The sequence below is a fragment of the Betta splendens genome, chromosome 4 (genome assembly GCF_900634795.4).
Source record: "Betta splendens chromosome 4, fBetSpl5.4, whole genome shotgun sequence".
Classification (NCBI taxonomy): Eukaryota; Metazoa; Chordata; class Actinopteri; order Anabantiformes; family Osphronemidae; genus Betta; species Betta splendens.
Window position 1 is genome coordinate 14,098,429 of NC_040884.2, and position 12,516 is coordinate 14,110,944.

The 12,516-nt window shown below is 45.3% G+C and overlaps 1 protein-coding gene across 1 annotated transcript; it reads right to left on the reverse strand.

Moving 5' to 3' along the window:
* Positions 1-1,778: 1,778 nt before the first annotated feature.
* Positions 1,779-9,075, reverse strand: LOC114854839 (uncharacterized). Its single transcript, XM_055508652.1, has 4 exons — positions 9,069-9,075; positions 7,864-8,177; positions 5,737-5,857; positions 1,779-5,560 (listed from the first exon to the last, which is right to left on the reverse strand). The coding sequence occupies exons 1-4, from the start codon at positions 9,073-9,075 to the stop codon at positions 5,298-5,300; spliced, it is 705 nt and encodes a 234-aa protein (XP_055364627.1). The 3' UTR covers positions 1,779-5,297.
* Between the last annotated feature and the right edge of the window lie 3,441 nt (positions 9,076-12,516).

Here is a 12,516-nt window from a genome sequence, read left to right on the forward strand (position 1 = left end):
AGCACTGGCACACAAAAATAAGATACTAATACGTTATTAGGATTTGAATATACACACAAATATAAAAGCTAATAACAGGGTCTGTTTATTATTGTTTAGAAATGCACATGGAATTTTTTGGTTAAATCAAATTAATATTCCCAGATGTGAGACAACCAATTTAAAATCCTAAAGGTGAGTTGTTTAAGCAATTTTACAGTTTGTTCATAAAACAAATAAATGGAGAAAAAACTTATAATTTGATAGAGATCATGTTTGGTTACATAAATGATGGAAATTCTGCAGATCTTTCAAATTGAAGGTTTAATTGTACCTCTACAAAATACACATTTAGCAGTGTTTTTCACATTTTTACCATTTACCGTGATTTTTCTTTTTCAAAGCACTCAGCTACATTACACTCATTTCCATGCTAGAGAGAGAGCAAAGTAAAGATGATGCATAATTAATTGGTACAAAAGCTGAATATTTCCTGTGGCGATTCTGCCAAATGAGCCTGGGTCCTATCCTTCCCATCATTACAATCAATTCCCCTTAATAGTGCGCTTAATAAATAATGAGTGGCCTGAAAACATATTTAGCCAATAGCTGCTAAGCATTCGTCAGGCAGAAAGCTCCACCTCTGCAATTTGTTTTATGCCTGTCCAATGTGACATCATTTTATTATAAAATACCAAACTGATGCAGCCAAAAGCATGGAGATTGGGTGAGCTTGTACAGGCTCTGTGTGTGTGTGTGTGTGTGTGTGTGTGTGTGTGTGTGTGTGTGTGTGTGTGTGTGTGTGTGTGTGTGTGTGTGTGTGTGTGTGTGCGCATTGTCGGACCAGCAGTCTCGGTTTTTGGATTCTAATTACGCTGGTTTTAACAGGATTAAGAGATAAAATGCTCTGGATGTTTGCGAGCTGAATTAAATAGGATGTAATATGGTGATATGCCGTGTGGCGATAAGAGCGGAGCCGCTAACAGTAGATCAGTTGTCTGGTGTGAATAACAATGGCCTCCTTCTGGTGTATTGAGGAGGTTGACATCATCCTGGAATTTGCCCTGATGTGGATTTTCTAGTTTTACTTGTATTTGATCATTGTGTTGTGAGTCTTCAATCAACTGGAACAAATTATACAATTTAAAACCACAATATTATAACAACTTACTACCTTTTGGTTACAAGTCTAATCACCTTTTAAAAGCACCAGACAGTTAGTGCAGTTATCTGCTGTTTGAAATAAGATCCTTCAACCTAAATTGTCCTCGTGACGATCCAGTAACTCACACACTGCTGGACCTCATCACACCTACTGTGTGAAGCTAAAGAGAGAGAGGCATCTTCTGAAGGATCTTCACAGATAATCAATATGATAGAACTTGATTTGACTGATTTTATTAATCAACATACAGATTGATTAATGCACTAATCCTGCACTTAGTTTTGGACTCATGTTGGGTTTGATTTTTTTAAACGATTTGTACATTATAAAGCATGTGCATTTAACATTAAACTCCTCTGCTATGTTGATGTCGTGAGCATTTAGCTTTTGCTCTAAAGATTTGTCTGAAACTGATACTAAAAGGCCTCTGCAATGAGTTTTGACTTATACTGTATATTTCCAAGGCAGGTTTCATATTTGTACCAGGATGAAAAAAAGGATTCCTGTAATCCACAGCTGAGGCCAGTAAATCGTCCAAAATGTAATCTTGAACGCCTTTTGTGGAACCACAGATGTCGACAGCAGGCTTGTAGCAGGTGCTGCACGTGAATAAAGGCCTCTTTTCACATTCGTCTTATTATTTTAATCAAAGCTTTATTTCACATTTCAAAAGAGGGATTTATTCATATTTACAGCCTTTTTATAAACATTTACATGAAATCGACAGAAATATGAAACACACATCAGTGCCGCTGTTAAAATGAAATGCATGCAAGCGTCCGCCCGTGGTTAGCTTAAAAAACAATCCTCACCATCAGCATCATCAGCATCATCATCAGCAGCAGGAGCAGCGGCGGCGGCGGCAGCGGCAGCAGCATCATGCCATTAGTACAGAGCAGCATACATTAGTGAACAGCCACAACAGCTCTGTGACTGCAGAGAAAGACGTGTTCACATTAGATAACCCGCAGTTTAGACATCCCAGCGCTGCCATAAGCAGCAATTACAACCCTCACAGTTGAGAGGACACGATGCTTAATTCATCAAATCATCAAGGAAAGTGTCCGCTGCGTTCGACATTACGTGTCAACTATTTGTTTTACAGCGTGGCAGAGCTTCACAACAGTTTGAAAACAGGCAGTAGACTGTCCAAATACAGGCTGGCACACACAGAATGACACCGAGACAGCACTTTATACCACATCATCACTGACGAGCCTTTATGTAACTGAGAATTTCATCACTACGACTCTAAAAGCTGTGTGTTAAAAGTCAAAACAGAGGAAAATAAAGCTTTGGAGTTTGGAGTTAAGGGCAAATTCAGTCGGATTTTTGGAGCTGGAAAGTAAATCGATGGCTTCCAGTGTGTCAGTGGAGGTGAGTATAATGTGTTCACATGATACGAGATGACTGGATCACGTGCCAACAGTGATGTCAGCCAGCCCAGCAGCAGCAGCAGCAGCAACAAGCAACCCAGACGCACGCAAGCACAGAACAAGAGGACGTCCACAGTCGAGGTGGAGAAAGGTTTGTGCGTGTGTGTGTGTGTGTGTGTGTGTGTGTGTGTGTGTGTGTGTGTGTGTGCGTGTGTGTGCGTGTGTGTATGTGTGTGTGTGTGTGCGTGTGCGTGTGTGTGCATGACTCTTATTTATTTCTGATTAGGCCAAAAACAAACAACCAAATAAATAAATACACAGGCTCTATTTTACATCCTCCTCCACACATCCTAGTGTCTCGCTTTGTTTGTTTCCATGAGGAAAAGGACTGTAATTATCAGCTAAACTGAGTGTTAAACATATAATTGTATTATTTGAATAATCTGCAATGGTTATGACTGAGGATGATTTGTATAATTACAATCATGTCTCAACGACTGTGTGGCTGACTTTAAAATTAACTCCTGCCTGGGAATATTCAACATGACAACTTAACCTGCATAGAAATAGGCTCATTTGATGTGGCACTGCAGCTACAGAAAGGCGTGGAAAAAATGATTTGCACCAGCCTGACAGTATGAGGAAATCTCCAGCGTATGATCATGGGAGGTGACATTTGTGAGGACATGGCTGCATGAGTCAAGTTGATCCTATTAGGTGTTTAAATGGATTTTACATGGGTGTTAAGGTTCAGAATGTGCCATCAGACATGGAGAGGGGATCCATATTCATGGAGCGGCGCCCCTCCCGACAACACGGAAAAAGCCGGTTATAGACCATTTGAGCCGGGGGTAATTGTTTATCTAGACGCCTCTCACATCAATGCATAAATTGAGTTGTCGACCGCTGGTGGTGGACATTTTGTTTTCTCAGCCTTACGTGTGTGTGCGAGGCTCAGCAGCAGCAGCAGCAGCAGCAGCAGCAGAATTACATGTGGTGTAAACCTTACTGCGATAAATGTCATTTGAGCATTGATTTGCATAAAAAGGGGCCCAGGGAGGGGAAAGCTCGGCTCGGCTCGGCCTGTCGTCAATGGGTTCCACTGTATACAGTAACGGCAGTAAAAATACACTAGGCACTAGTAATTATCAGTGTTGCTAGAGCAAAAGTACTGCCAACAATTTGCTAATTTCAACAAAAAATTGAGCTTTCATGTTGTTAAAGGAATCCGTTCTCAGTTTCGTGCACAGGCCTAAAACTGTGAAAATAAATATTTAATTCAACTTTTTCGTATTGACATAGAGGTCAGCAGCTATTTTGATAACATGTTAATATATTTAATCAACTATTTTTCTTTGATGCTAAGCTACGCTTTTGACTTTGAGGTAAAGCTCTGCAAGTGAAGGCATCACTGTTACATCAGCTGACTCAAAGGCTTGTTTGGGCTGAAGAATATTTGGCGCGTTCATTGTTTGAGTAGTTTTTGAAATGAGAATAGTGCACGTGCCGTTATAATAATCGAATCTGTGTTTTTGTCATTCTGTGATAGTTTTAGATTCAGATTGAATAATTTGTTGATTTCTGATGAAATAATGAAATATAAATCATAATTTATAATTAACTCCTAAAAGGTTTGTAATTTTTTGAAATAGGAGTCAAATTTTCTCCTGCCTGCTAAAATTGCATCTATTTCTGTCTTACTTTTTGTTTGTTTGTTGTTCTTGGTATCCCATGGGTTTTACTCGACCACCATTGCTGTTGAAATTGGGCCTAGAGTTCCAGTGGCCCTACACTAAGACTTCTAGGTTTAGTAAATGGATCTATGAATAAACTAAATAACTAAAATGACTTTTAGAAACTTCACTATTTGGGCAAACCAGCAAACTGTGCCACAATGGCCTAAACAAGGGGCTTTCAAAGAGTCTGGATGGTCACTGCCATGTTGAAATGACTGTCAGTAAATGGACTAAGTCCATCAATGCATATTCTTCGTTATTTCGTTTGTTTTTTAAAGCTTTGTTTAGTTTTGGTTCATCTTCAGGTCGCTGCACATGGAGGCTGTGCTGGTTTATCAGGGTTAAGTCCAGTCACACTCCTAGTTTATGGGGCCTAAGTCTGTGTTGACTTCACATTTCTGCGAATCGATATCTAGGCTGGACCCTCCCACTGTAGATGTGCATGTACGTGTTAGCGTGCAGGCTGTCACGGCGGCCTTACACCATGGTAACAGACAGCGTTCATGCAGATAGAGTTACATAATAGGAAAGTGGCTGTCAGACAAGACAAAGAGCCAGTTTTTCCTCGGAGACTGGACAATTTCAACGCAACATGTCCGACAGACACACACTGACACAAACACACGCACGCACACACACACACACACACACACGCACACACGCACACTGTCCAACGCCATGGAGACAGAGGCAGACTGACAGATGCATGGTGGGACAGACGTGAGGACACTGTCAACCTCGAACTGTGGCTCAGCAGACAGGAAGTGGTCAGGCAAAAAAAAAAAACACATTGCAATGCAGTACAGGTCAAAGAAGAAGTGTTTTTTTTTCTTTTTGTAAAGGGTGGGGGCGTGGCTTCACCCAACCTGACAGTCCTCCGTAGGGTGGATGGGTGCGTAGTCGGGGTGAGGTGAGGAGGTGGGTGGGTGTCGGGGGCTTGGGGGGGTGTTGCTGATGTTGGGCGAAGACAGGACTCTCCTCGACTACGCGTATTCTTAAGCAATAACAACGTGATCCGTATTATCCACCCAAGAATACCCGTCACCGAAGAGAGTCTTTCAGTAAACACGGTGTGCTAAGCCAGAAATCACGTGAGCAGCGCCACTGCCATTGCATCGTCATCATCACCACCACCACCACCTCCACCATGGCCATCACCGCCACCATCAGCAGCCTCCCTTCAGGCTCCAGTGGCAAACAGACACATACACATATAGAGAAAGTGGGGCAGTTGCATTGATTGAAGACACCTCGCTGCAGCGTGAGGCAAGGCTCCATCAATGGCTCCTCTGCAAAGGAGAAAACTGACAATGGTGGCATTTTCAATCCGAGCCAGCAGCATGTGCGGAGTGGAGAAACAGAAAAGAAGAAAAGAAGGGTGTGTAAAAGCTGATGTTAGCTTGATACACTCAAGAAGTGGGAGAAGGAGAGAAGGGGAGGTGCGGGTGCAGGCCTCTAACCCCCGCAGCGAGCCTCTTACCTGGGCCTGGCGACGCTGACCCCCGCGTGCTGGCGCTGCTCGTCCGGACCCCCGGCCGCCGCCGCCGCCGTTGCCGCCGTTGCCACCGCTCCCGCTCAGGCCTATCAGGGTGTAATGTGCTCTGGAAGGGGAGGGGCAAGGCGTTAGGGGCGAGGTGGGGTGTGTGTGGGTGGGGGTGGGTGGGTATTCGTGGGGTGGGGGGGGGGGGGGGGGGGGGGGGTGCACACACACAAGGGAGACGTGGGGTTAGGGGAGGTCAGGCCGGGAGCCGCTGCGGTGTGACAATAGCCCCGTGCACTCCATTACCGCCGCCGCCACATGCCCTCCCCACCCCCGCAACGCACGCACACGAGAAATCAACACATGGGTTTTACCACAGAGGGGAGGGTGCAGCGCATGCGGAGAACTAATTGGTTTGATTATATAAAAAAAAAAAAAAAAAAAAAAACGGCGCCGCTTTCTGCGACGCCATACGACTCCAGCGCCTCCCTTCACGCCGACCGTCACATACGTTCAAACGCACATTCGGTCGAGAGTCAGGATTGATGGAGACGCGTCACCGCAGCTCAGGACGTTCAGTCCTTTGCAAATTTCCAATGTAAAGCAGCCCTTTAAATGAATTCCTAAATGTTAATTTAGCAATCATTATTATGATTTCCCCCTCTTCCTTATTTTTAAATTAAAGCGATGAGTTTAAATGCCAGAGCGAGGCCATGAATAATGCATGAAAAGTTCAAGCAAATTTATTCCATTCTATTCTAATTGAACTAGCCGGCTGAATACAAAGAGCATGCTCCAGCTAAGCCCATCCAACATCCGTCTGTTGATTTGTTGTCTCCAATCAATATTTACGATGACTCTGCGGCTGGTTTGGTAAAAGGAATAAGTTTTGTTGCTCTGTGCCGTCACGTTAGAAATCCGAGGATTATTAGCGTAATCTGAAGCGGGAGGGAAATTTATTAAAACAGGCGGTGGGTTTGATTGTTGTTTTTTTAGCATTTAACAGTATAATCACATTAGAGAGAAAGACACACACTCATATTCATCCAGATGACAGATTCGGACTGCACATCTGCTGAAGCAGGGTGGACACACTGATAGATGGAGTCAACAGCAGGGTGGACAGAGGAGGAAGAGGAGAGGAAGAGGAGCAGGGGCTGGAATAAAGAGTGAACAGATGAAGCTGGAAGAAAGGGATAAAAGCAGATGAGACGCTAATCCACAAGTTTTTTCCTCCTCTTTGCAGCCTCTTCTTCTCTGTTTCCACCACTCATCCTCCACTCAGCCCAACACACACACACACACACACACACACACACACACACACACACATGCGCGCGCACGCACGCACATAGATTACCTCAGCCAAAACCGAGAAGACCCCCACCCGTCCGCCCAGCCAACTACCCCCAAGCTGCAGAGAGCTGGGATTTACCACCCGCAGCCAAACACAGGCACGCACAGATCCACAGCTAGCCTGGCCCAACCCAGGCCATCTGTAGAGAGAGGGGGGAACGAGAACCTGAGGGCTTCAGCTAGAGATCATCACACACGTACGCACACATAGAGAGGTCAACCAGCCCAAGTATCATTGATTGTTCAGTGGAAGCACCCCAGAGACTCATCAGATTACTCTGAGAGCAGGGGCAGCAGCTAAATTCAAACAGCAGGAATCTTCCCCTTCCTCCGCGTCCATTCAAAGTTTCACACACAGGTACGAAGGCAGCGCACAGCGAGCACACACAGCCACAAGTCAGGACCAGGAGGTAAAAAGTGATGGACTGATTTCCTCTTTTTTTTTTTTTTTTTTTTTTGCAGACACCCACCTCCTCATTCTCCTGATTTGATCACCTAAAGGTTTGATGAATTATGAATATGGTAACAGTGGACGGGGCACGTAGGGATGAGACACGCAGCGTGCACGCAGAAGACAAACACAGCAGGTTATGGGAGGAAAAAAATTGGAGAAATATATAAATAAAAACCTCCTCCAGGCAGAGAGAGAACAGAGATCGTCAAAAATATTTTTCTGAGATTTTCCAGCAGAAGAGAAATTAAGGGAAAAATCAAAATCAAAGGGAAAAAATGCGACAACAGGTCCGGTCTGTGTGCTGTTTGGCCTCTTACCCTCGTTTCCTTTTTTCTCCTGTAACCCTGGGTGTTGCCTTTCCTCCGCTCTCCTCGTGCACCTCTCGTGAAATTCCCTCCCCTTCCTTCCCCGCTCCCGATGCCTTGCCGAGGGTCCGCAGCAAGTTGGGAGGTGGTGATCTCCCTCCCCCTCCCAGTTCCAGGAAGAGCTCCCTGAAGAGAAGGAGGAGGCAGATCCCGGCAGGAGACGGGGGGATCCAGCAGCGGGAGCAGCAGCAGCGGTGGTGGCGGCAGCGGCGGAGGAGGCAAGTGGTGCTGATGCTGCCAGAGGGGGATGAGCGGAGGGATGGATGCTTAACAAAAGATCTCCACCTCCTCTGCTTTTTTTCTCCTTCTTCGCCTTCTCCTCGTCCTCCTTCACTTTTTCTTTTCTTCTCCCACTCCGCCTGCCTTCCCCTCTCCGCTCCCAGCGCCAAAAGAAGCCAGTTGTTGCTCTGCCACGGCAAATGAACTGACAGCCGGCGACGAGCCGGCGAAGCGAATGAGAGAGCAGAGAGCAGACGGACAAGAGAGCAAGAGAGGGAGAGAGAGAGAGAGAGAGAGAGGAAGAGAGAGAGACAGCATGTGGTGTGATGTGGCATCTGCGAGAGAGTGATAGAGAGGAGAGAGAGGGATACAGAGGTAGAGATGGACCGGGGGGTGGGAGGATGGTCGAAAGAGGAGGAGGAGAAAGACGGCGAGAGAAAGGTGGGGTGAGGCAGGATACAGGGAAGGATGAGAGAGAGAGAGAGAGAGAGAGAGAGAGAGAGAGGAAGCACAAGACAGAGAGAGGGAGAAAAAGAGGTATTGCAGCAATGAAAACCTTTAGCCACCAGCAGCCTTTTTAACGGACTCTGTACCTGCTATGAGGAAAAGCCAGGGAATAATTAGATTTGTGCTTCACACACACACAATCCCCCCCAACACACACACACGCACACACAAAAGTACACACACTGCTTTTTACAAAGAACATTTTAGTGGGTGCTGGTGGGGGTGTTGGCTGAAGGCCGTGAAGCGCTCAGAACATCAATTAATCCACCATTACTAGGTGCCAGTGTGTGTGTGTGTGTGGGGGGGGTATGTGTGTGTGCGCGTGTGAAATGTGTGTGTTTGTGTGTGTGATGATGGGTTGACCAGGGTTGGGGGGGGGGGGGGGGGGGGGGGGGGGGGGGTTACACAGGAAATCATATGCACTGACACACCACACATCATCGACTGTGATCAACACTCACATCAGACAAAAGCCTCCACACATATTACTACTAAAGCGGTGTGAATGTGTGTGTGCAGAGCGAGGGTTCATTTCCCTTCCTCTAGCAGGGGAAGGAGACAAGGAAAGGTAATAAGGTGTAATGACTCATAAAATTCCACACAATCCCCCATTCCACGCTTCCTTTTTATCCAGCCTCTGAAGGACGGTTGGACTCTCACTGCTCGATGAAAGCCAATATTGGAAGGACCGAAATTTCAATTTGACCATTTCCTCTTTTGAGCCGATTTGTAAAACCAAAAGCAAAACCAGTGCTAATATTCCCGGAATGAGACAATTTCCACCCTCTACCGCCTAATTTGCAAACTAAAAGCTTAAACCTGCTTCCACACACAAGTCCTCCCCTCAATCCGATGCAAAAAAGAAGATACATATGAATATTCACAAGTAGAGAACACTCATTTCACTGTGGCTACACAAAGACTGGACCAGATCACTGTTGAAAGGAAATGGCAGAATGAGCATTACAGCGACCCGTACATGAGTCTGAACCTGAGAGAGAGTACAATGACGCCGTTAGACGAAAATGCAGGAAGATTGAGAGAGGTTGAAGAAAGACAACAGAAGAATGAAAGGAAGAGGCAAAATTAAACCAATTTCCTGGGGGCTGATTTAAGGTCTTCTTAATGCCAACTGGTCTCTTAACTCACTGCAACAGGCCTTGACTTTTCAAGCTGACATTTTCAATTAGTAAGGCTTAAAATTATTTGAGCGAGTGAGCGAGAGGGTGAGAGAGAGAGAGAGAGAGAGAGAGAGAGAGAGAGAGAGAGAAAGAGGAAGCCTGCTTTTTAACTGCAGATAATGGTCAGGTAGTAGAAGGTTCCCTGTAGGCGTCCAGATCCCTCTGACACACACACACACACACACACATACACACGCGCACACACACACGCACACACACACGCACGAATGCAGGAGCAGATATTGTGCCATTCTTTTTCAAAGCAGTGAGGGACATGAACTGCACACAAACATCAAACAAGCTTTCATGTCCTCTCTTTTTTTGCCTCTTTCTTTCTTTACATTAGCTCCGGTGAAATGCCAAAAAGCCAGGAACGCGACACCGCACAGGTAATCTCCGGCGGTGTCTACTGAAAAATTAAGGGATGCAATCAATGAGGCCCATTTGTGTGCGATAATGATCCCACGTGATCCTATTGATTTGATTTCCCCTTTCATATGCGAGGGAAGTCGACCACGGGCAGACAGAGGCGAGCCAGCGTTTGAGCAGCAGCTTCGTTTCAGTGGAGCAACACGGCAATTGCATTTACATTTGTGCTACTGCCTCTGACATGCATGGATCTCCAGAGTCAAAGGAAATTAAAATCTCTCAAGGATTCCACAGTGATTGTTGCCTTTTTTTAGGGTGACTGGGGAGAATGTGTGTGTGTAAAATAATCATACATGGTTTTATCTTGGATGGAGATGGTTACTTTCAAGATAAAGCAGACAAAGAAGCTGAGTTGGGGGGGAACTTGCTCGGTTTCGTGACGCTGTACTGCCCCCTAGTGGAAGCGGCCGGTACCGCAGGCGCTTCCGCGGCTGCTGGCTCATTGTTCAGCCTCAGCAGGTGCTTTTAGAGGTAAAACAGCAAGAGGAAAGAAAAAGATGGAGGGGAGACAAAGGCACTATGTTTAACTACACATTGCTGATCAGTGTGAGCGTGTGTGTGGAATAAGGAGCGATTGAATCACATGGAGCAGGAGAAGCAGTGCAGGATTTTTTTGTTAGGTAATGGCCACTCGTATCACCCGCGTCTAGGATTCAGATCGTTTCCTTAAAACAGCTGCACATATTTATGATTGTCAGATATGAACATCACACAAATAATTGTCTAATAAATAACCATCTAATAAATTGGTCCAAAATGTAATTCCAGAGGTGTTGATTATATAAAACTATCAAATGGTGGTCTCCTTGTTTATTGGGGGGGCAGAAACCTAAAGACACCTGGTTGATGTTCACCATCAGCTGTGGTATGGAAGATTTTCTTGATCCTCACACACACACACACACACACACACACACACACACACACACACACACACACACACACACACACACACACACACTCACACACACATTTTCTACTCATATGTATTGAGATGTTTTGGCAGCAGCACTTGTTCAACATTAATGCCTAAAAAATCAGACTGGACCGAGAAACCAGCTGCATTGATAAAATAAAGAGGGAGAGATGGAGAGAGAGAGAGAGGAAAGAGCAGTGCGCAGTCACTGGGGTGCGATGAGGCCGTGGGCAGCTTTTTCTTCAGCAGGAAGGTCTCGTCTTTTCAAAGCAGCCAGCTTTACAAAAGCCAGTGTACTGGGTTTGAAGCGCCACAAGGCCATCTGCACAGCAAAGCGCACAGCACAACTGTAACCGACGCGAGGAAAAAAAAAAGGAAAAAAATCCATAAACTATTAGCAGCCTATTAAATCCCATGAAGCAGTTTACAATGGCAGGACGGAGGACGACTGAAGGCTGCGTTCAACAAACCAGGTCTGGTCGGCCAAAAGTCACCTGGAGGGAAAAACGTCATACGTCACCTGCACTGCAGGAAACAAGAGAGAGCGTACGAGTTTAAAAAAAGGATATTATTATTAGAATATTTATATGCACAACCATGTGGAATGTGGAATCAGACACTAGTATCTGAAATACTCAACATATTCATGCTGCATTATTTATAAACAGACTAATACACACATCAATAAGACACAGAAAGGAATAAGGAGACTGTTTTTATTCTCTACTGTACTGCTTTCTTCCTTCAGTGAAGGAACCCACCAGATAAAGCTGCAGTGATTGTTGAATAGAATAGAAAATTAGAAAGCGTCCATAAAGGACTTCGAATTTAGAGCGTGCAAACCTCCAAGTCTGTCTGATCATTTGAAGCTTTCACTATTCCAAATAAGCCTATAAATAATTTTCTGAAGTAGAGCCAAAGACCCTGAGGGTAATGGGAGATGCACCAGGAAAGCATCAAACCTTACTCTAACAACAGACCATGAGGGTCCATGTATTCAGCTACCACTGGAAACACGCGACCATGGGCGTAACTTTACTGTTGCAGTGTACAAGTACAAGTTGTACTTCATTACCTCCTTTGTTCGAGTCGTGTCTTTATTGCGTAGCACTTGGGCTCTGACCGGAGACTGAGCTGTGTTGTAACTAAACAAAGGACATCAGGCTCACACACACACACACACACACACACACACACACACACACACACACGCACACACACGCACACACACACACACACACACACACGCACAGTGGTGCATGCATCGATATTACTAACACCTCCTCATGTCAACAAACTTCAGTGATAATTTTGAATGGTAACACTTACGTGGGTGGGCAGCGGCATGAATTG